Here is a 24,728-nt window from a genome sequence, read left to right on the forward strand (position 1 = left end):
TGTTCACACAACCAATTATTGAGCGGTGCACTGTGATAGAAGAGCTCCACGTTAAGGGGAGAACAGGAAGTTGTATCCTCTCCACAGGTGGAGACAGGTAACAAGAGGAGAGGAAGGGTGTCTTATGGAGAGGAAATAGCATGTGCAAAGGCCCAGGAGTGGGACAGAGCCTGATGGTTTCATTAAGGGAATTACAAGCAATTGGATGTGGTATGGCTCTCAGAGCTGAGTGTTGGGGTACAGAGTGGAACTCAGGGTGCTTTTGAGTGAGGCAGAAGAACCAGGTCTGACTACCTGGTGGCTGTGGTCGTAGAAGTCTTGTGCTGAGTAGAGTTTTTCAAGATGAGAAAAGAGAAGGATCTGAGGGGGAGGGGAAACAATGGACAGTATAGGTAGTCATGCTGGAATAGGCAAGGAAAATTCCAGAAACTGCAAAGCAGAAAGGAGGCTGGGAGTGGAGTCCAGTGGTAGCGTGCATTCCCAGCATGCACAAGGCCCTGGATTCCACCCTCAACACTGGGAAAGTCGTGGGGGGGGGGGCGGGGGGAAACTGGCCCAGGGCACAGAGGACAAAGACAACACAAAGAGGGCCTCAGAGAACCCAGGAAAGCATGGATCTTTCCACGTGGTACACGATCAAGCAGGACACGATCAAGCAGGATTTGAAGATGAGCAGACCAAGTCCTAGCTTCTCTGCTTCCTATCTAGGTACTATCCCTTCCCTCCCTGTGCCTCAACTTCCCCAAGAGTCCAATGAAAGTAACAGCTCCCACCTTGCCGAACTGTCTCACAGACTGTGAACACACAAAGCTCCTGGAAGGTGCGTTGCACTTGCTGATCCTTAGCTTCATCCTTCATCCTCCCTCTTCATTCCCCAAGCTACCATTCCCTGGACTCTCTCGAATGGGAAGGAGAATGCTTGCCTTGCAGTGCTCTGGGCAGGAGTAAGAGGTAGCGGTGGCGGTTCAGAACTCACCTTGCAGAGCACAACCAGCTCTCACAGCCTTGCCCTGCTCCCTCCCAGCAGGAAGAGGTGGCAGGATGATGTGGCAGGCGTTGGCATCAGTGGTCTGTCTCCTCATGTTCTCCACTGTGGCCACAGAGGATTGCCTGTCCCGCTGCTCCCTGTGTGCAGTGAAGACCCAAGATGGCGCCAACCCCATCAACCCCCTGGTAGGTTCTTCTGGGCCTGGGTCCCGCTGTGTGTGGAGTCCTGAGGGGAGAGCCCATGTGTTGGGGCAGCTGTACCTGGCCTGAACTCATGCCACCCCTGTGAGGCTTGTCCTGCCCTGTGGACAGCTGGCCAGCTGTTTTCTAGTGCCCACCTGCACCCTTGTCTTTGTCACCATGGGCTTCTTCCAGCCAGGACCAACTCAGGTTTCCAGGGAGTTGGATGCCTGGCAACAGGGTGTTGTTCATGAGGTATTGGTGTTGCAGTCAGTTGTTCCATAATAACTTTCACGGGGCTCTCACTCTGGGGTTCATGGCACCCCCAAACCTAGCCACTCTCCTGTAGAGAGCTGTGTCCATTGCCCCCAATTTCCAGGATCTGTTGACATCCCCTCCCCTGGGTCTTGACGTCTCTCAGCTGGGATGTGCGTCTGGGAGGTTGAACCAGAGGACTCATGCATTGGACAGCCAGGGTTCAAGGTTCAGTCCCGTCCCATGGCTTCATGATCCCTGGTCAGCACTGCGGTTGAATTCTCTCCACCCAGACCCGACAAGCCCTCCCGTGCCCCTCACATAAAATCTTCCTGCCACTTGCACTACTCAGCCCCTGTGTATAAAGTCTTAGCAGCATCCTTTGTACCCCAGGGTGCGCTGAGACATTTGGGTCTGGCCACCTGTAGCTCGGTGAACTTGGAAAGTGATTCCGCTTATCCAAGCCTATTTTCTCATCTGTCACACTGGCACAACATCTCCTCCCTTTATGTGCCTTGGGGGGGGCATCCAAATGGGTAGCCAGGTGCTTAGTCCAGGTGGCTCATTTTGAAGAGGGGCTGGGGATTGGGGAGCTGGGGAGGCAGGGAGGTAAGGTTGGTGTTTTGATACTCTCTGGTGGGGGTGACATGACCATGGTGATGTCCGGGTCTTTTGCAGATTTGCTCCTTGGAATGCCAGGCAGCCTTGTTGCCCTCTGAGGAGTGGGGCAGATGCCAGGGCTTCCTGCCTGTCGTGTCCCCCTCTGCCCGTGGGCTCCGAAGTGATGATGGCTTGCAGAGGGAGGCAGCATTGGAAGAAGGTTACAGCGAGCTGGCCCAGCTCCTGGGGCCCTTCCTGAAGGAGCTGGAGAAAAGCAGAGGCCTCCCCAGCATGCCGGCCAAGGAGCAGCGTCTCAGAGGACTCCCAGACAGGCTGGGGGAGGGAGGGGACTCTGGGCGGATGGGGACGGGGGAGACCCTGCTGAGCAATGGCGCCCTGGAGGCCCGTATGCCTGATTTTGGAGAGGAGAGTGCCAAGGAGCAGGTCAAACGCTATGGGGGATTTTTGCGCAAATACCCCAAGAGAAGCTCAGAGGTGGCTGGGCAGGAGGATGGGGAGGGGGACGGAGTGGGCCATGAGGATCTGTACAAACGCTACGGGGGCTTCTTAAGGCGGATCCGTCCCAAGCTGAAATGGGACAACCAGAAGCGCTATGGCGGTTTCCTCCGGCGCCAGTTCAAGGTGGTGACTCGGTCTCAGGAGGACCCCAGCGCCTACTCCCAAGAGCTTTTTGAAGTGTAACCGCCCCCTCCCTGCCGCCATGGAGCCAGGAGCGATACCCTATCCCTCATCCTGCTGTGTGCCCGCCCCTGCGCGCTGTCCAGCACTGGCCACAGAACCTCAGATCGCAGCCCCCTTGCTCCTGCCTCAGGGCCTAGCATCTCCCTGGGACCACTGCTTGGCTCTGATTCCTAGATTTCTAAACGACCACTGCCAGAAGCTTTTGCTCTCTGCTCCTCCACTCTGCCCCTGTGTCCCCCCCCCCCCACCCTCCCCAAATGCAGGAACCCAGAGATGTGTTCTTGGTACCTGCACATCTATGATCTCCAAGCTATACTGATCCTGTCCTTCTCAAGAGAAAACTGAGCCTTCCCCATGCCGAGAGCCAACACACATCTCAAAAGACAAACACATACAGGACAGAACCTAAAACCAAGGCAGAAATCACACAGAAAAACCCAAACATTGCATCCTGAAACTCCTAAAGATCTCCCTGGCACCCCCTTGGATACTACTTGTTAGGTTAAACAGCATGAACACTGCCTTTTCTTGAGCAGGAATTCCGACATGAGAGTCCAGGCTTTCTCATGGCTTAAATATCCAGTTTGCCTCTTCTAAGTTGCCAAAGTTTTAAGCAAAAGAAGCGCAGAGCCCCTGAACACCAGTTTGTGTCAGCACCCTGGACAGCACCGGTTGGGTGTGGGAAAGATCCTAGGTGAAGGGGGTGTGGGGGCGGAGAGACAGAGACAGAGACACAGAGAGATAGAGTCACACAGAGAGAACTTTTCCTTCTGAAGGCTGAAATACATAAGGAGGGCGCAGTCAGACCAATTTGTTCTGTGCAACAAATTAAAAAATGTGGACCAGTTCCCACAGCCCTCATTAAACTAATTAAACTGATCGGTATCTCACTTCTACCCCATGACGAACTGAAACCCAGTGCTGTTGATGAGGTTAAGTACAACCATGCTCTCAAGCAGCAGCGCTGACTGCCAGGAACCCAAGCCATCTGGCCCAGCATATGCCCTGGGCATTGGGTAAGGGAATCCAAAAGCAGCGGATAGAAAGGAAGAAAGTCCCCTCAACCCTCATGGTAATTCCTTCCTCTCACGTCTCCAAATAAAACCAGGAAGATGAATGAAATGATGGAGTGTCTGAGGCCAAATGAAGTTCTTCAAATATTCCAGAAACAGAGGCAAAGACCTCCTGATGCCTGGGTTTCATCTCTCTCTCTCTCTCTCTCTCTCTCTCTCTCTCTCTCTCTCTCTCTCTCTCTCCCCCCCCCCCATGCACTATGCTTGGGTGTGTAGATCTAGGAGATGGGGCTGGATGGGAAGTGAAATGGGTGCTTTGAGCCCAGCCCCCAGGTCTCATGTGGTGTTCTGAAATGTATAGGTGGTTTTAGACTTATTTTGTGTGCTTTTAAGAAAAAAAACCCGCCAAAATATTTATCCAACTTAGTTGGAATTTGCTTAGTCTCTAATAAGCCTGTGTAATTTCCTGCTTCTCCAGTACAATAAATAAAAGATGTTGCTACTTCTGCTGATATGTGTGTGCATGAGCACACACATGCACACACTCATGTGCATATGTGTGCATATACATGAGCCTCAATCTCTGGAGAGAAAAGACCTTTTGCATAAAAGAGCGCTAGGAAATGAATATCTATATCCACCCACAAACCTGCCTTTTATATACACACATATAGTTATTCACACACACACACACACACACACACACACACACATACACAGAGGGCCATGTTAGAAAAAGGAGTGTGACTGGGAGCTAGTGGTTCATGTCTGTAATTCTAGTTACTCAGGAGGCTGAGATTTGACAATTGCAGTGCAGTTCAAAGCCAGCCTGGGCAGGAAAGTCCATGAGACTCTCATCTCCAACTAGCCACCAAAAAGCTGGAAGTGGAGGTGTGGCTCAAGTGGTAAAGTGCCAATGAATAAGCTTAAGGGACAGCACCCAGGCCCAGAGCTCAAGCCCTAGTACCAGCAGAAGGAAGGAAGGAAGGAGAGAGGAGGAAGGAAGGAAGTTAGAAAGGAAGGGAGAGAGGGATGGAAAGAGGGAGGAAGGGAGGGAAAAGAAAAGAAAGGAAAAAAAAGCCTATTTTCATGGTGCTAGAACATATGTGCTATAACGCGTCCTTATCTGAAGTGTGAAGCTCAGTGTGTTTTTACACACACACACTTGTGTGACCACCACTCAGATGAACACATGGAACTTGTCCACACACCAGAGGTCTCAACAAGATCATTTTCACAAACTGTGGAGACAAAATTGGGGCAGATGTGAAAGAGGAACGAAAGCACCACAAGTCTCCGAGAGCCCCATCCTTTGTCCCTGTGCCAAGGCCACAGGGCAGAGACGGCAGAGCAGGCAGCCATCCATTGCCTAAGGAATGCCAGCTCCCAGGGAACCTGAAAAAAGCAGGTTACTAATAAGTGCGCCGTTTCCACGACAACACCATACGCCATCATTGGCGAGGAAAATCCTGTCATAATGATCATGACAATCATTACATTCCCTGAGATCCCAATGGTAGTCCTTCCCCCCCTCCCCCACATCTGCCCTTCAACTCCAAGCCCTGCACAGGAACGAACCCAGTGATAGAGGTTTGTCTGCTAATTAAAGGCCCCAAAGTGAGGACAAGAAAGATCCCTCCAACAATGTCACGAACAATGGTTCCCTAAGAGATATCATCGGGGCGTTCTTGATTCATGCTCTGACTCCATGACACCTCCCATTAGCTGTGGAGATTTGTAACAAAGGTTTATCATCACTCCTCCAGTATGTAAATTCCCACCCATGGCACGCTCCCACACGCTTTGTCTTGTCTCTGTCTAAGTTGAGTCAAGCCCATTCATCTTGAACCCTGGGAGTCCTCGGCTCCTTCCTCACCTCTGATAGGAAGTGTGCCTTCTGAACACGTGCCTCATCTTCCTCTTGGGCTCTCATGGCCGCTCCAGGCTCCTGCAGGCCCCTGCTCAGGGCTAGGAAGCTGAGTGCTTTGGGTTACTGATAGTCGCGCCCACTGTGTGGACTTAGAGAAGAGGAGCTCCACAGACAGCCCAGAGCCTGGAAGTCTAAATGTGGTCCCAACTCAGCTAACCAGCCACAGAGGGGCTGAGACCCCTCCAGGATCCATTTTCCCGCCATCACATGCTGTTGATAATATTGTAAGGTTTTTGGCCTTTCCAGTGCTGGTGCATCATCATACCTATAATCTACATCTTGTCACAAATAATGACCGGGCTCAGTGTAGTTGGGCGACTGTATGGCATATCTATAATCCCAGCTACTCAGGAGGTAGAGATAGGAAAAATCCAGCTTCAGAAATGCCAGACTGGACAAAGTTAGTGCAAGATCCTATCTCAAAAAGCAAACCAGAGCTAGGTACTGGTGTCTCACGCCTGTAATCCTAGCTACTCAGGAGGCTGAGATCTGAGGATCATGGTTCAAAGTGCAGTTAGATAAGTCCATGAAACTCTTATCTCTAATTAAACACCAAAGGCCAGGAGTGGAGCTGTAGCTCAAGTGGAAGAGTGCTAGTCTTGAGCATGAAAGGTCAGGGACAGCACCTAGGTCCTGAGTTCAAACCCCAGGACCCCCCCCCCCCCCACACACACAGAGCAAACCAGAGCCCAGCACGGGTGGCTCATGCCTGTAATCCTAGCTACTCAAGAGGCTGAGGATTTGAGGATTGAGCTTCAATCCTGGGCAGAAAAGTCTATGAGACTCACATCTCCTATTATTAAGCAAAAAAGCTGGAAGTGGAGTTGTATAGCTTAGTGGTAGAGCACCAGCCTTGGGTGAAAAAGAACTAAGAGAGAATACCTAGGCCCCTCCTGAGTTAAGATCCAATAACAACAAAAACTTAAAAAAAAAAAAAGGCGGGGGGGGGGGGGGACTGGGAACATGGCTCAAGTAACAGACTGCCTGCCAAGCAAGGACAAATTCCCTAGTCCAAATCCCCAGTACCACAAAAATAGAGACATGATAGATAGACAGATAGGTATACAGAAGATAGATAGACAGACAGACAGACAAACAGACAGACAGACAGACAGACAGACAGACAGACAGACAGATAGATAGATAGATAGATAGATAGATAGATAGATAGATAGATAGATAGATAGATAGATAGATAGATAGATTAGATAGAGACCTGGAAAAGATCTGGACTTGTGACCCCTGGTACGATGCTCTCAGTCCAGGAGGGTCATTATCTGACATCAAGACCTGTGGTTCTTGTGTGCGCAACCTCCTACCAGGCAGGGGAGAGCTCTTAGAAGCGGGTGGCGGCTGGGGAAATCATGCTGGAGAAATCCACTGAGAATCTCATCCTCAGCAAGAAGGCCTCCTGCCACCCTTCCTTCCCATGCCGCCATCTCAGCCTTGGAAAGGGAGGCTTCCTAGTTTGAGCTTTGGAAAAGAATGCTCTGAATTGAGACTTGCTTTACATACAAGATGTATAATTGGGAAGTGCATAAATCAGATTTTTGCAAATCAAATTGTTCTTTTTAGTGCCCTGGGGAATATTCCTACTTGATTTCCTTTTTGATGTGACAGATTACCATGTCTCTGGCCCATTTGAGAACATTTGAAAAAGTCCAGGAAAGCATTAAGAATGTTCATGTAAAATTAATCAACTGTCAGGGGCCAGATGATGAATGCATGCTGAGCCCTACCTTGGGCGGAGGCGCAGGGGGTCCCAGTGCCTGTAGACCCATGGAACTAAGAGCTGCCAGTGTGGGGAGATGAGGCCTGGCCTTGGGGGGCTGGGGGCTCTGGGAGGAAGTGGCTTTAGTGCCATGGCTTGAGGCAGTGCAGCAAAATGCCGGTGTGGGTGCAGAAAAGGCTCTAAGGAGCTTCACAGAGGCACAAAAAGAGCTTGATCACACTAGACCTGCAGACTGTGTTGTAATGTGTAACCATCATATCAGAAACAAGGCAACTAAGAAGATTTGAAGCCAATTAAGTCTCTTTTGGACTGATGTACTGAATGCGGGGGGGGGGCTGCTGGGGGGAGGGCAAGCTTGGTAAGGCATAAGTATTGATACATAAACCTCCAATAAAGCAAACAAATGTCCTGCTGGGTCTTATCTCTCAGACATAGTTTTGATGAATGCTTTAACATAGCTCTTCCCAGGGTGGTTTTGTGCCTTGTCTCTGAACACTGAATGATTTACATGTCTGGTTTAATATTATGTCTTAAGCATTTTAAAACACATTCTTTAAAAGTGTGTCTTAAAAATCTGTGCAATCGGGCTGGGGATATAGCCTAGTGGCAAGAGTGCCTGCCTCGGATACACGAGGCCCTAGGTTCGATTCCCCAGCACCACATATACAGAAAACGGCCAGAAGCGGCGCTGTGGCTCAAGTGGCAGAGTGCTAGCCTTGAGCGGGAAGAAGCCAGGGACAGTGCTCAGGCCCTGAGTCCAAGGCCCAGGACTGGCCAAAAAAAAAAAAAAAAAAAATCTGTGCAATCATAAAAGCCCAAAATTGGGCTATGCCACAATTTCCTTAAGCATTTCATGATTGGGTAGAAAGACTGAGTTGGTCCCAGGGTGTGACTCTGCTCTGGTGGTCCATATTAATAACTTGCACTTTTGATAGTCCTGGAAAATAATGTGATCACTTTCCTATGGAGTGAACTGACATTATTACATGCTTACATTATTATTGTTGATGTTTCTGTTGCTTTAAATGTGGCGAATGTATTTCAACCAATTGGCTTACAAAGGCCCCAGAATTCCAATCAGTAAATGCTAACAGAGTTCTGGGGGCTCTGGGGGATTCTCAGACCCAGAGCCCACATGCAATCTGCCAGTTACCCACTGCTGGGGCTACTTCCCTTCATTTAATGTGTTCCCTGATGTGAGTGACTCTCTTTAAAAGCCCTCTGTGAATAAACAGAATGAAGATGGGAACTTGATCCTCTGGCCACTATACCCCACCACCCCAAAAAAGTGGCAGCATGATGAATTCAGGAAAAACTTCAAAGGAGCCAGGCACTGCTGGCAGCTCACATCTATAACCCCAGCTACTCAGGAGGCTGAGCTCTGAGGATCATGCCTCAAAGCTGACCAGGGGAAGACAAGTCAGTGAGACTCATATCTCAATGAAGCACCAAAAAGCTGGAAGTAGAGGTATGGCCCAAGTGGTAAAGTGCTAGTTTTGAGTGGAAAAGCTAAGGGACAGTGTCCAGGCCTTGACTTCAAGCCCTAGAAAGAAAGAAAAAGAAGAAAGGAGAGAGAGAGAGAAAGGAAAGGAAGGAAGGAAAGAGAGAGAGGGAGGGAGGGAGGGAGGGAGGGAGGAAGGAAGGAAGGAAGGAAGGAAGGAAGGAAGGAAGGAAGGAAGGAAGGAAGGAAGGAAGGAAGGGAGCAGTGATGCCAGGCATGCTAGTCTGGAGAAGAGGGGCATGAGGGTTAGTAAGACTCCCCAGCACTAAATAGAGCCTTTGGCTTTGGCAAGCACTGGGAAGTGCCTGCTCCCTCTGGACTCTCTGAGGCAAGGCCGGACCTGGTCTCACCAGAGGAAGTCACATCCTGTGACCACAGTGAATGTGGCTCTGGACTGTCATCTGACCCACTGCCACACACCACATGGAGACCCCACCCACTGTCCTAGATGCTCTCGACTGCCAGAACCCTACACACACACACACACACACACACACACACACACACACACACACACACACACACACCATACATCTCCACCTGCTCATCCCACTTCCCCCAGTCCCTGGCAACACCTCCCGGGTCCCCAGGGTTGCACCTTCTCCAGAACAGCCCCAGGCTGAAATCAGTGTCCGCAGAGGGCAGCCTTCACTCAGCAATGGGCACCCTTCATGTTGCCATTGCTCATTCATTGAGTAATGATAGTATTCTGGGTGGACAGCTCTCAGTTAATTCTTGCACCTACTCATGGTTAGCTCAGTTGTGTCCATGGTTGATTTTGTTTGCTGTTAATTTGGCTGGTTTTTTTGGTGGGGGTGTGTGGTGTTGGGCTCGAATCCAGGACCTTAGCTACATATCTAGCCCATGTCTTTATTGCCTGTCTGCCTATCTATCTATCTATCTATCTATCTATCTATCTATCTATCTATCTGTCTGTCTGTCTGTCTGTCTGTCTGTCTGTCTGTCTATCTATCTATCTATCTATCTATCTATCTATCTATCTATCTATCTATCTATCTAGATGAGGTCTTACTACGTAGTCCAGGCCAGCCTTGAATCTGTCATCATCCTATCTCGCCTCTGGAGGGCTGGGATGTTAACATGAGTTTTGGCCATCACAAAGCTGCTATAAACATTTATTTGCAGGTTTTTATGTGTTCATAAATTTTCAGCTAAGTGCTTTACTCTTTATCAAAATTATTTCATGCTCTTGTCTTTAATCCCTTTCGATGGGTAGGGGCGAATGAGATGAGGAAGTTGACTCTTTCCATGATGTGGTGGGGGAAGAAAGAGTTCTCTGAGGAGAGGATACCACCTAAGAGTTGAGGATGGGGGCCAGCCAGGCAGAGCTGGAGGGGGTGGGACATCTCAGACTCTGGGATGAGCAGTGGGGAGGGTGGAGTACACACACACACACACACACACACACACACACACACACACACACACACACCTGTGGGAGCCTTGTGGGGGCCTAAGGTCTCCATGGCTCTGTGGGGTGAAGGAGGTGGAAAGCTCATGGACCTGTGTGGACCCCAAGCCCAGGGCTTTCATTGCTCAGGCTCTAGGAGACAGTCTGGGGCCTCCCGGCACAACTGGCGACTCTGTGAGCTGAGCAGTGTTTGTAGGCTAAACCTGAGAACTCCCCTGGCAAACCCCTGGGCTCAGCACACAGGCTCCCTCCTGCAGATAAGGAAACCGGGATCAGAGTGGGAGAAGGCTCACATTCGCTATCTAATTGGAGTTGGAGGATACTATAGCCCAGAAAAGAGAGAGGTGCAGAATCCTCAAAGATGTCTGTCCATATCTTTATGAGAAGTCATGGCCTGGGCAGACGGCAAGGGCAAAACACAGCTACAGAATTCAATTAGGCAATAAGTGGATTATGGAAGGAAGCCAGCTTTGACCTCCTGGTAACAGAGGGCAAGGCAGGGGGAGTGTGTGTGTGTGTGTGTGTGTGTGTGTACAAGAGAGGGTTGTAGTCTCAGATCAGATGGATGAATTAGGTAACGGTATGGCCAGAATCTAATTGTCCACTAGATCAACCTCTTGAGAGGAAATAGAGTCCCTCGTTGTCATGGCAACCAATTAAAAAAGGGCTCCACATATCCATTTTCAGAAGAGAGACTAACCCTGGACACTGGAGTATCTAATGTCTAGTCTATCCAAGTATCAGGACTTGTTTTCCCTAAGACCTGAAATGATAATGGCTCAAATAAGATAAAATTTCTCATGGAAAAATGAGCCTGGCAGCCCAGGGCTGTGTTTTACTTAGCTCTTGCTGCATAAACAAACCACCATAAAACTCAATGGCTGAAAACAACGATTTATGTCTCATTTATGCATTTTCAGAGCACCTCCTCCTGTAGATTGCACCTAGGGTAGAGCTGCAGGCAGAACTGGCGAGAGGAGGGGCCGGGAGGTCCCATGGATCCAGTGTACGATGTTGGGCATCCAGGACTCCTGGCTGGACACTCTCACCCTCCCGCTCAACCTGGAGGTCTCTGGTCAGCATTGCAAGTGGGCAGCTGTGGAAACTCCACGGCCCTGGCTCAGAAGTCCCAGGGTACCAATTTTGCTAAAAGCAAGTGGTCAAAGCAAGCCACAGGGTGGGTCAAGATGGAGGAGAGGGAGGAAATAAAAAGGGCAAGTCGGGATGGAATGGAAACTGAAATGGATTCTTGCTCTTGGAAATCCCCAGAATTCCAGGGTCCTTCCAGCTTACCTTTTCACTATGCCTGGAGAGGGGCCCTGGCCCCCCAGTCCAGCCACTACCCAATGGTCTAGAGGACAAGACTGGAAATGGGCCAAACAAGAGGAAAGGACACAGACCAGCTGTCTTTTCAGAAAGCATTCTGGAAGTGCCACATCATATTTCTGCTGGGTCTCACTGGCCAGATCTCAGACAGGACACGCTTGCCTGACGGAGTAATGGGAAACACTGTCTTTATGCCAGGGCCCAGGGCCCATATGTAACATGAGGTCCTTCCTTCCTCCCTCCCTCTCTCCTTTCCTTCCTTCCTTCCTTCCTTCCTTCTTTTCTTCTTCTTTTTTTTTTTGGTGTTGGTCCTGGGGCTCGAACTCAGGTCCTACATGCTGTCCCTGAGCTTCTTTTGCTCAAGGCTAGTGCTCTACCTCTTGAGCCACAGCACCACTTCCAGTTTTCTGGTGGTTAAGTGGAGATCAGAGTCTCACAGACTTTCCTTCCCAGGCTGGCTCTGAATCCTGACCCTCAGATCTCAGCCTCCTGAGTAACTAGAATTACAGGTGTGAGCCACCTGCTGCGCCTGACTCTGAGGTCCTATTTCTAAGGAGAGGAGGAAGAACATTGTTTTGGGTCACAATATGGAACTTTCATTCCCCTACAAAGTACTGGAAAGGCTCACCTCCAAATCCCCTCCAATGTAGAACAGTTTCCTCACAGGGCAAATGCTTTTTAACCCTGCTAAGGGTTAGAAGTAGCTCCCATCTTATCGTGCATTTGCTATTTAAAATGTTCATAACATTGGAGAGTTTTTTGCGTACAACATGAACAAATTAGCCTTGTGACTCCAATTTACAGTGTGTAATTGATTTTAGACTTGTAACTCTTCTGTGGAGAAGCCTGTGACGCTCCTTATGTTCAACTTAGAAATGATACCGCCATGTTCAAGAGATCTTAAGAGTCACTATTGTTTAAGTTTTTAAATTAGATTTCCCTCAGTGGTTTAATTTTGGAACATTTTACCTGTCAGGTCAGGAAAGGAAAGTATTGCACAAAGGAAATTGAACAAGGTAAATTAGTTAAGCCCCGTGTAAAATGCTGAAGATCATTTAATTAAGTTAGCAAGTGGGATAGATACTAAATCACTGACCATGAATCAAAATCCCCTCAAAAGTGACTGCATAGAAATAAAATAAGGTTTTTTTGGGGGGGGGGGTGAAAGGGCTGTAGGTATGGCTCAAGTGGTAGAGCGCCTACCTAAGAGTCAAGGAGAGATTGAGTTAAAACCCCAGTTACGACCACCACTACCAAAAATTTTTAAAATAAATAAATGAAAGTTTTATAAGAAAGAAACACTAGGATCCAGGTACTGGTGACTCGTGCCTGTGATCCTAACTATTCAGGAGGCTGAGATCTGAAGATTACATTTCAAAGCCAGTAGAAAGTCCAGGCAAGAAAGTCCGTAAGACTCTTATCACCAATAAGTTACTCAGAAAAGGCCAGGAGTGGTGCTGTGGTTCAAGGGGGTAGAGAGCTAGCCCTTGAGCACAAAGAAGTTCTGGGATGGTGCCCAGGTCCTGAGTTCAAGCCCCACACTGGCAAAGAAGAAAGGAAAGAAAGAAAGAATAGAGATTGTTTTTTTTTTTCCTTCCAAAGCAACTGTATTTCATTTCATTTCATTGAATTTTCAAGGAACTTTTCTCTATATAAAAACATTTCTCCTACATTGGAACTCAAATTCACTCAAGAGCTCAGTTGGGCACAGGTGTGCACGTGTAGAGCCCAGCTTCAGCTCAACCACCCAAGGTCACACATTGACCTTCACCGGAGACTTTTCTTGGAAGAGAAGGAGTCCTACGAGACACACATGCAAGAAATGGAGGAGTTGGGCTGGTCACCAAGACCCTCAGGTGAATCCCAGAAGTACCAAGAGCCATCTCCACGCACTCTGCCTGGCAGGGACAGATTCTCAACCTAACCATTGGGACACCATCCCCGCAGACATGGTGCCCCCTCCCCCATTTCTAGAAAGGGACCTCTTCCATTGTTTTGAGTCCCCACGCTCACCAGGCTGTCCAGAAAACTGACCCCTGTGGACTGGGGTGCCACCGAACGACCCAGTGCCCACGGTACCTTTTCCCTTCTCTTGGTGTCTAGCTGGACCAGGCAGCAGCATCTTTGCTTACCAACATGCAGTGGAGCACCAGGTCTTGGCTCTCTCCTTTCTCCCTTCCTCCCTGCAGGCTCCCAGTGTTTGCAGAGGGAATGCACTGACTGATCTGCATGGGCACATAGTAGGTCCGGTATGTACTTCCCGCGTCCCCCTCCTACCCCTCCCCACTGCCAGAAGCCCATGTTTTACCATGATCCTGGAAAGTCTCAGGGAAACACCTCATTCCCCTCTAGTGACTTTGCTCTAGCCTTCCAGGCTGCACTGGACTTGGGGGAGGGCCTTCCTGGGGCTCGGAGAACTTCCAGGCAGGTCTGCGGAGACCCTGATACATCAGCCAGAGGTGGCAGCAGAGAGGCGGGTGGCTGCCGGTGTCTGGTCTGGGAGCTCCCCCTCGTGGCGAGACAGAGAAATACACACCAGGGGACGTGGCTACCATCCAGGTAGGTTCATGGTTCAAATGCCCGCAAGGTTTCAGAAGTGAACCAGGGAGTCTGTTAAGTAGAAGTGAGTGATTCTTAGCATTGAGATCTTAAGGCTTCCTATGAAATTAATCTTGGTGCTTCCTATTGAAATAATCCTGTTCTTCATTGTTCTGTCTACGAATGATTAAGGGAAAGAAAGAAAAAAAAAAGGAAACAAGGATTCTTGTAACTCTGTAGGATGGGAGTGGAGACTGAGCCCGAATGACTGGCTTTCAGAAATCTCAGCTCAGTCAAGCAGTTTTTTTCCCCCTCTGCCTATCCCATTTTTTCCCTCCACTTAAAATTAAATTTGACGATAAAGAAACAGGCCTAAAGTATTTTGTCTACCTAGTTCTGCCTGAAGCTCTAGGGGGAATTTTAAATAATAATGATGATAAAAGTAAAAATAACAAACTGTAAATGCTGAGGGCTCTGAACCAAGATTGAAAGGCCTATGTGGAAGAGCATTTCATGAGCACAGACCTGTTAAAGGAACAAATTAATCATTGCACTTGCTCAAAATGGCAAGGCAGGCTGTGAGAAAGGCTGAAATGGGGTCTTACAGGGTGAAAAGGATTAGACTCAAGTAAGCCCAACCAGGATGAGAGTGGAGATGACACACACATACACATTGATAATCTAGTGTATATCTGCACCATGTTGTTTAAGACTGTTTTAGATTTAATCTTGTATGACCAAGCATTTACAATCAAGGGGCAGAGTAGGGGCAGTAGCTAATGATTAATAAGAGAGGAACTGGACACCTGGCTCAAGTACAGCACTGGCCTCTAGTGAAAAGGCCAAAAGAAAGTGCAAGGGGGGCTGGGGATATAGCCTAGTGGCAAGAGTGCCTGCCTCGGATACACGAGGCCCTAGGTTCGATTCCCCAGCACCACATATACAGAAAACGGCCAGAAGCGGCGCTGTGGCTCAAGTGGCAGAGTGCTAGCCTTGAGCAAAAAGAAGCCAGGGACAGTGCTCAGGCCCTGAGTCCAAGGCCCAGGACTGGCCAAAAAAAAAAGAAAGTGCAAGGGCCTAAGTTCAAGTCTCGGAACCAGCGTGTTTTTTTTTGGGGGGGGGGGAGTGCACAAATACACACAATTACTAAGAGAAACATCTAGGAATAGAGGCTTTCTAGCTAAACTGATTTGATAGGATGATTACTGAGGGTGGACTAGCATGATCATCTAATCAATGATCGATTCACTTGTTCTTTTAATCACTCATTTATTCACTGGTGCACTGTTTACTAATTCTCCTACTCCACCAACCATTCACTCACTTACACCTTCACTGATGCATGTCCATCCATCCACCATCCATCCATCTACTCATCATACATCCATCTTTCCTTCCTTCCTTCCTTCCTTCCTTCCTTCCTTCCTTCTTTCCATCCCTTCATCCATCCTTCCATCCATCAGCTCACCCATTCTTTCTGTCCTCATACTGACCCTACAAATTAAACCCAATAGCTTATGTAACCCAAGTTCCCACCTCTGAGGCATTCACCCTCTAGTAGTGGTGCAAAACAGGAAGAATGGTGACCAGCTGCTGTGATTAAACCGTGCCAGGGAGCTGGCGTAGCACGGAGGGACCCGAAGTCCTTGGGAGTGAATCTTACAGACCACGATCCAGGCCAGGTCCCGAATGACACGTGCGCTAAATGGAGCCAGATGTGGCAGTGGGAATCTCCAGCATTGAGAAAGGCACATGTGTGGGTGGAGCTGAGTGACCCGGGCCAGGTATGTGGGGCTGGAGGCTGGAAAAACACAGAAGGATGGGCAGACGAGCAGTAGAGGGTGGGCTGGCCACCTGGGGTCACACTGGCCTCGTTCAGATATTAATTCCTAAGACCTTCGAATCTTGTGAGGACAGCCTGGTTTGGTGCTTTGTCTTCCCCACTCCCCATCAGGGCTCCCTGATCCTCAGAACAGCTCCGTGGGCACATGAGATGTCCAGGCACTCCTGGGGGTGCCCTTGGTGGCCGCTCATCTCTTCTGGTCCCCGTCAGAGCCCTGGCCCTCTTCCACGGGCTCACATCCAGCAGCGTGGTGCCTCGCAGATTCCGTGTCCTTCTCCCCACTTCCACTGTGTCCCCCACTGATGACAGGTCTCTGGGTCCTGCTGGTCCCCTCCACTCACCCACCTCTCCTTGTCAGGTACAACGCAAACCCGAGTATCACTCCCCTGAATGTCCCTGCCAGTCCCCCCCCCCCGTCATCTCTGCCGGGACCCCCCCTCATCTCTGCCGGGCCCCCCCATCTCTACCAGGCCCCCCCTCATCTCTGCGGGCCCCTCTCATCTCTGCCAGGCCCCCCCCATCCCTGCCGGGCCCCCCCCCCCCCCCATCTCTGCTCCAGCGCATCCTCTAGCTCTGCATGGCCATTCCTTGGCTTCCTGAGTGACCTCTCGGAAGCCCTTGCGACAGCCACCTGCAGAAAACCAGGCCAGGGCTCAAGTCCAAACTCCCAAGCCAGGCATTTCAAGGACCCTCACCATCTGGAACATTCTATTTCTTCCTGGCTCCACCTCCTTGCACATACTCTCTGGGCTTACCAAGGCCTAGGAGCTGACCCAACGCAGCCATGCCCACTCACCCACTGCCTCTTTTGCTCTAGTAATCCTCCTTCCCCTCCCTCTCTTCTCCCCTCCCCCTCCATCCTCCACCCTCTCTCTCTCTCCTTCTCTTTCCTTATTCTGTGCCTCGGATCACCTTGGTCTCTTAGTGCCTTTGTGCTACTCAACAGAAGAGCCCAGACTGAACACATTTTCAAGAACAGAAATTAATTTCTCAGTTCTGGGGGCCGGGAAGTGGAAAATCCAGGTACTAAAGGTTGGGTGTCACTGTGTCCCAAATGCGGTGTGGATGTCTGTATGTTCTGCAGGGGTGCAGTGCTGTGTGCTCATGCACCCACCACCAGAGGCAAAGAGCAAAAGGGGGACCCTGCCCACTGATCCAACTGATGGGCTCAGGCCTCCCAACCTCAGCACCTCAGAGGCGCCACCTCCCAGCTGTTACCCCATGACTAACCCTACTGAAGGCTGAGGGCTCACACCTGTAATCCTGGCTACACAGGAAGCTGAGATCTGAAGGTTGAAACTCAAAGCCAAGCAGGGGGGCAGCAAAGTCCATAAGACTTTTGTCACCAAAAGGCCGAAATGGAGTTGTGGCTCAAGTGTAGAGCGCTAGCCTAGAGCGAAAAAATTCTCAGTAACAGTGGCCAGGCCCTGAGTTTAAGCCCCAGTATTGGGTCTCTCTCTCTCTCTCTCTCTCTCTCTCTCTCTCTCTCTCTCTCTCTCTCTCTCTCTCTCTCTCTCTCTCTCTCTCTCTCTCTCTCTCTCTCGGACAGAAGAAAAGCCTTAAAGGTACAGGCACCTCCAGTGGCATCTCCTCAGGATGAGACCCTGAGCCCAGCCTGTGCCCCCCGGTCAGCTGAGACAACCCACACTTCTGTTTGCGCCTTCTCGGGACCACTCTCCGGTCCAAAAGTCTTGAAAACTGCTGCTTGTTCCAGGTTAGAGGGTAACCTCATCCCATGCGATGGAGCATCAGCCAGAAGGAAATTCAATATGTGAGTTCTGTCCTCTCCAGAGGCTGGGAACGCCACAGCATCTCTGCGGGGCAGCCAGGGTGAAGCGCTGCTTGTCTAAGCCATCCTGATTCCTCTTTTAAAATTTGTTTTCAATAACCACTTTAGATAGATCATATTTGGGGCTGACATTTTAAGACTGCTATCTTACCTGCTTCCAGATTTCAGGGCAGGTGGGGATGGTGTGGGGGTGGGGGGCCCTGGGGCTTGAACTCAGAGCCCGGGTGCTGTCCCCAAGCTCTTTTTTTGCCTCAGGCCAGCATTCTATCACTTGAGGCACTTTCAGGCTATTTGGGTAGTTAATTGGAGGTAAGACTCTCGTGGACTTTCTTGCCCAGGCTGGCTTCAAACTGTGATCCTTAGAACTCAGCCTCCTGAATAGCTAGGATTACAGGCATGTGCCATTGCACTGGGGGCTTGCTTCCAGATCTTTCTCCTTTGCCATTTGCACAAACATTTAAGCCTCCTTCCCCCAAAAATGTCTAAAAATAATTTCTTTTCCTGCTCCAAGTTAGGATCTGGAAGAGACAGGAATGGAACCCAGATTCTCTCTGGCATTGTGCTATTTCTTTCATGACCTTTCACCCACTGTCCTGTGAATGAGGGGGAAGGGGTGGTCCCCTCACCCGTACTTGGCCACACCATCCACGTGTGTGGCAGGGGGCCTGGCCACGGGAGATGGGGAGAGAGCTGCTCTCCTTCTGCTTGCCATTGTCATGCTTCCTGTCTCCTCAAGTCCCCACCCATCTATGAAGTGGGAGGTGTGCTCCCAGCAGCACAGGTGAGATTTCAATCAGGCACCTGTGAGCTGCCACCTCTGCCCCCGTGGGGTGGGGGGGAGGGAGAAGCTGCCAAGATAGTGTTGGTTCCTTGAAGAGGAGAAGGGATGGCTAGTCATGCAGCCTAAACTTTTAGCGAACTTTTAAAAATTTTTAGTATCTTAAAAATAATGGAGAGGGTATACCCAAGTTTTTTTTTTGGACATAAAATAAATTCAAATAACCAACAAAATATTGACACAACTTCCTTCCTTCTTTCCCTCCTTCCTTCCTTTCTTTCTTTCTCCTTTCTTTGTGCTAGAACTGGGGCTTAAAAATGCAGAGCTGGGTATTTGTTTCTTAGCTAGTGCGCTTCCACTTGAGTCACAGCTCCACTCGCAGCTTTTTGCTGGTTCATTGGAGATGAGTCTCCTAGACTTTCCTGTCTGGGCTCAGCTTAGAACTGTGATCCTCAGATCTCAGCCTCCTGAGTAGCTGGGATGACAGGTGTGAGCCACTGGTGCCCATCCACAATTTTTAAAAGAAAGAAAGAATCCATAACATGGCTTGTGAGAAAGAAGGGGGAAGACTTGGTGCACCGCTAGTGGTTTCAAACACCAAGTTAATTTCTTTTTAGAAGCCACTTACCAAAAACTTACCAAAATCCTTATACAGGTTCATATAACTTTTCCCAGTGAATTCCCACTTAGCATGTTCTTTCCTTAGGAGACATGCAGACAGGTGTGTGGTGATTTTATCCAAGAGAACGCTCCTCGCAGAGCTGTTTAGGTGAAGACTGGGAACTGGATAAACACATCTGCATGACAGGCCTCCCTGCCTGCAGCCTTTAACAACAAATGCACAGAAGAACAAGGACATGAAAAATGCCGAGGAACCATTGTGACAAAATTCTATGCAGATGCATTATAATGAACAGTTCCTTTGTGCCCTAATGTAATTGCTCACATGATCCTTACAAACATCTTAGGAGCCAGGAACTATATCCTGTGGGTGCAGACGCGGCATTATGAAGACAAAATGCTCGGCCCCAGAGCAGGCTGGGGTACGTACACACCTGCATACACAGAGAGTGTGTTAAAAGAGGAGAAAAAAGGAGAAGAAGGAGCCAGGTGTTGGTGGCTCATGCCTATAATCCTAGCTACTCAGGAGGCTGAGATCTGAGGATTATGGTTCAAAACCAGCTCGGGCAGGAAAGTCCATGAGACGCTGATCTCTAATGAACCACTACAAAGATGGCAGTGGAGCTGTAGCTCAAATGGAAGAGTGCTAGTTTTGAGTGAATAAAGCTAAAATATAGTATCCAGGCCTTGAGTACTGGCACAATTAGAAAGAGGAGGAGGGAGAGGAGGAGGAAGAGGAGGAGGGAGCGGAGGAAGAGGAGGAGGAGGAGGAAGAGGAGGAGGAGGAGGGGGAGGAGGAGGAGGAGGAGGGGGAGGAGGAGGAGGAGGAGGAGAAGGAGGAGGAGAGAGGAGAGAGGAGAGAGGAGAGAGAGAGAGGAGAAAGGAGAGAGGAGAGAGGAGAGGAGAAAGGAGGAAGGAAAGAGGGTGAAAGGAGGAAGGAAAGAGGGAGAAGGAGGAAACAGGAAGAGGAGGAGGAGGAGGAGAAGGAAAAGGGAGAAGAAACTTCAAAGCTCAATTGGATGGCCTATCTATTCTGAGAGAAGAAAGTACAGATGGAAATTGCTTTTTGTAATTGTATAGAAACCTAAGCCATGCCTGCCAGCCATATCTACCCTGGGGGGTCCAGTCAGTGTGCGGGCTGCCGTTGTGCAGTTCCGGGTGGCTGACCTGCTGCCTTGCTCACCATCTCCCATCTCATGGTGCTCATGGGTATCTGGGGAAGCAGGGAGATTTAAGCTCCCAACTTCCGGAATGCAAGCTCTAGGAGGCCCCAGGACACACACCCAGGAACTGAGACCCGAAAAAGACCATCACTGTTGAATGCATGATACAGGCCAGGGATTCCCAAGAAGCCAAGATCTGCTCATGGCTCTTGGCCAAGACGCAGGTCCGCATGCCAGCCTATCATTATGATGGGTGACAGTTCCGGCCACTCCTTTTCCATGGAACCCACACACAGTCCAAGCCAGGATCGTCCAAGATTTGAGGGTTGCATAAAATAAAAGGTACCAGGAACTTGGCAGCCCTCGACCACGCCGTGTTCTGAGAAGACCCAAGGAGAGAAGTTAGCGATGAAGAAATATCTAAGTTGAAGTTACCGTAGAAACATTAACTCATCCACATAGGCGGCTTACTGCATTTGGATTACAGGTTAGGCTCGGAAGCCTGAAATAAATTATATACTCATGGTATTATTCAGCACTGTACTGTATAATAATAAATTATACAGTTATAGGCCTCAGCCCAAGTTATAACAAATTATACCACAGCGTATAATTACCCTGCACTGTAGCATATAATAATAAATTAGACAGCTACAAACCTGACTTATGATTCCTGGAAAAGATAGGAGAAAGAATAGAGCGATTGATCCAGTTGTCCCATCAGATGCTTGTTGGACAGGCCAGGAGCCAAAGGAGATAGGGAGGGAGGGACCACTCCTCTTTCTTCCTGCCTGCCTCCCTATTTGAAACTCCATCCCAGTGCTCTTGGTTTTCACTGTAGATTTGACCTTGGAGATTTGGGCTGACTTAGAATCTTGTCCTCATGGGTCCTCTAGACTGGCTAAGGAGTGGAGGTGGGGAGGCGGAAAGATAGGTACTTTGCAAATAAAATACAAGATATCAATGCTCCCAAAAGGCCAGTCACTAAAACTGAAGAATTTCGACAAAGAGAATGTTAATTGGCTAGGTGGCCAAGAGTGGAAAGATGGGAGATCAAATTCAACTCTTCCTCCCGGAGTCAGGCCTGAACTGTGTATTGGCTGAGAGGCCTGGGAATGTGCTGGAAGCTTCCTTAAGTGCAGGTGGAGATGGTTAAATATAGAGTTTACTATAGATTTCCTCTTGATTTTAATAAGAGTTATATGAAGAGTCAAGAAACCAGGAAGCCACTGGGCACTGGTGGCTCACACCTATAATCTTAGCTACTGGGATCTGAGGATCAAGACTTAAAGGGAGAGCTGGGGTGCCAGTGGCTCACACCTGTCATCCTAGCTACTCAGGAGGGCTGAGATCTGAGGATTGTGGTTTGAAGCCAGCCAGGCTAGGGAAGTTCATGAGATTCTTATATCTATTAACCACCAGAAAACTGGAGCAGTAGAATGCTAGCATTGAGCAAAAGAGCTCAGGGACAGCGCCCAGGAGGAGTTCAAGCCCTATGACTGACCAAAAAAAAAGGAAGGAAGGAAGGAAGGAAGGAAGGAAGGAAGGAAGGAAGGAAGGAAGGAAAGAATCAAAGCGAGTCCAAGTAGGAAAGTTTATAAGATTCTTTTATAAGATTCTTATCTCCAATTAACTACCAAAAATCTGGAAGTAGAGCTGTGGTTCAAGTGGTAGGGCACTAACTTTGAGCACAAAAGAAAAGAGAGAGAGAGAGAGAGAGAGAGAGAGAGAGAGAGAGAGAGAGAGAGAAGAACAGAAAAACCCAGAAACAGTGCCCATGCACTGAGTTCAAGTGCCAGTTCAAGTGCGTGTGCTCACACACACGCACGTGCACATACACACACACACACACACACACACACACACACACACAGTATCCTGGGGTCAATGTCTCCCAGAAAGCACGTGGTTGCAGAACTGTCACTCCCTCGTGCTTGCTAGCTGGGCATCACTGTCCCTACTGGGTAGGTGCGGTGAACCCGTCACTTGACGCAGGATGCGATGAAGAAAGGCAGGTGGGGTGATGGTGAGGGCTGAAGGAAGAGGGCAGGGGTCACTGCCAGAGCTGCAGGTGAACTCTGACCCCACCATACCATATGCGGACATCCAGCCCCCAGTGAGCAGTTGCTGCTGTGGGACCATCTTCACATCTCTCACTGGCTCCTGGAGCATTGTGGATGGGAGCAGGGTTGTCAGCCCTGAGCCCAGGGCCCAGGAAATCTGAGAAGGCCGCTCAGGCTTTGCCAGGCTCTGCCAATCCTGGGCACATAATGGTTGAAGACTATAGTTGCAAAAAATAAAAAATAAAGGTGCTGAGGTCAGAGGTCTGCACCCCAATTCTGCCTCTGACTAATCCTGTAACCTTGGGTAAGTGACAGACAGGAGTTGGCCCCTTCGTGCCTCAGTTTCCTCACTTGTAAGATGAATACAAAGGCCATGACCTCTTATAGGGATTTAAAAAGACAAGGAACCTGACTTATGTCACTGTAACCCTTCTGTACATCACCTTTATAATAATAATTTTTTTGAAACGAGACAATGAGCCCCTCATGACAGCTGACACCTCTTAAGCAGTTAGCTAATAATGATTGATATTCACGCCACAGAGTTTGGCATCTAGTTTGCTGTGGGGAAAATAAAAAATCACTGTCTTAAAAGACAAGATCTAGCAGTTTCCCTTTATACATGATTTAGCTTTCTGTGGTTTGTTACCCGAGGTTAATTGCAGCCTGAAAATGTTAGTGTTTGTCATTTTGTCTGATTGTAACAGGGTCTCGCTAGGTAGCCCAGGCTGGTCTCAAATTCATAATTCTACCTCCCGAGTGCTGGGATTACAGGCATACACCACTAAGCCCAGTAAGAGTGGTTTGTCTGGATTCTTCCCAGAGTAACTATGTTTCTACACATTTTAGTGCAGCACAGTGCGTGCTGCTACGAATGTTGCATTTTATTTTTAGTTGCTGTTACTCTCTTCTTGTGCCTAGTTGATAAATGAAACAACACCATACATACGTAGAAATGGGGTGGGGGGCGGGGAAACACCATGCATGTTGAGTTCAGAATATATTTCGGGTGCATAAGGAGGGACTGTTACCTTAAGAAGCTATCTAACCAGGCCCTGGCAGCTCGTACCTGAAATCCTAGCTACTCAGAAGACTAGGATTTGAGACTCAAAGCCAGCCTAGGAAGAAAAGAGCCCCCCATCTCCAACATAACCAGCGAAAAACAGGGCTGGAAGTGTGGCTCAACCTAGCCAGCAAGAGGCACCCCCGCTCAAAAGAAAGAGGAGGAAGAAAGAAAAAAGAAAAAAGAAAAAAAAGGAGTATGTTAAGAATCCGCTCTTGATAGAGTCACTCATCAGATCAGTCTTAGAAGAATAGCATAAGCTATCTTTCCCAGCAGCCCTCAGTGCCAACATGGAAATGAGCTGCTCACCCCCCCCCCACCTCCACCAAAATTAAGGGGAAAGAACACAACTGTGCCTCCACCCCATGCAGAAGCGGTGGCTGCTAATGAAAGGAAAACGCTCCCTTTGAAACACCGTGCATGAAAAGGGAGGCCTGGCAGCCCGGCTGGCATGGAGTGGAAGCCAGAAGGCTGGAGGCCATAGCCAGGGGCCCTGATGAGATGGGAGCTGAGAAGGCCAGGTGGGGGCCCCCAAGGGGTGCACGGCTGAGGGCCCAGAGGCCAGCGGGCTCCCCCTCGTTCCTGGTGCTCAGAGCGGTGGAGAGAAGGGGTGGGTTTTGTCACCCGCCTTTGGTTTCAGGGCCATCTCACTATGGGGTCTTGTTTTCAGGTCTGCACAGAAAGAAAAGCAGATTCTATGTGGTTGGGAGAATAAGGGCAAATTGGCCCACTTGAGGGTGTCAGAAGCTTCTTTCTGGCTCCTGCTGGAAAACAAGGCCCCTTGCTTTTCTTTCTTAGCCACTTTAGCCTAGTTCTGGGGTTTGTTTTATGTTGGTGGGTTGTTGTTGTTTTTCCTCTCTGAACCACTGGTGGTTTCAGATTGCAGCAAGAAATCCAAGCGCATTGGAGACTGGCCGGTGAGCATGGCGGTGGAGCGGAGGGGCAGAGTGTTCCCAGACACCCAGCAGGTGGATCGTGTCCAAGCCTGGAGCCCAGAGCCCCTGAGCTTGGGGAGGGGTGGGGAGAATGGAGTGGAGGCCGTGTGCCAACTGGAAATGATTTAAAAACAAAATAGTTCACATCTCTGACCCTACCATCTCACTTCTGAGAATTTCTGTGCCATGAAGTCTGTGACACATACACCAAAAAAAGAAAAAAAAAATTGCTTTGCAAGTAGGGGAAAAGAAAATAGAAGCAGCCCACAACAACAGG

The 24,728-nt window shown here is 49.3% G+C and overlaps 1 protein-coding gene across 1 annotated transcript; it reads left to right on the forward strand.

The window, feature by feature from the left end:
* The first annotated feature begins 1,041 nt into the window (after positions 1–1,041).
* On the forward strand, positions 1,042–2,724 carry Pdyn (prodynorphin). The gene is made up of 2 exons (XM_048349375.1): positions 1,042–1,173; positions 2,101–2,724. The coding sequence occupies exons 1-2, from the start codon at positions 1,042–1,044 to the stop codon at positions 2,722–2,724; spliced, it is 756 nt and encodes a 251-aa protein (XP_048205332.1).
* Positions 2,725–24,728: the final 22,004 nt, after the last annotated feature.

Source organism: Perognathus longimembris, chromosome 6 (assembly GCF_023159225.1).
Source record: "Perognathus longimembris pacificus isolate PPM17 chromosome 6, ASM2315922v1, whole genome shotgun sequence".
In the NCBI taxonomy this organism is placed as follows: Eukaryota; Metazoa; Chordata; class Mammalia; order Rodentia; family Heteromyidae; genus Perognathus; species Perognathus longimembris.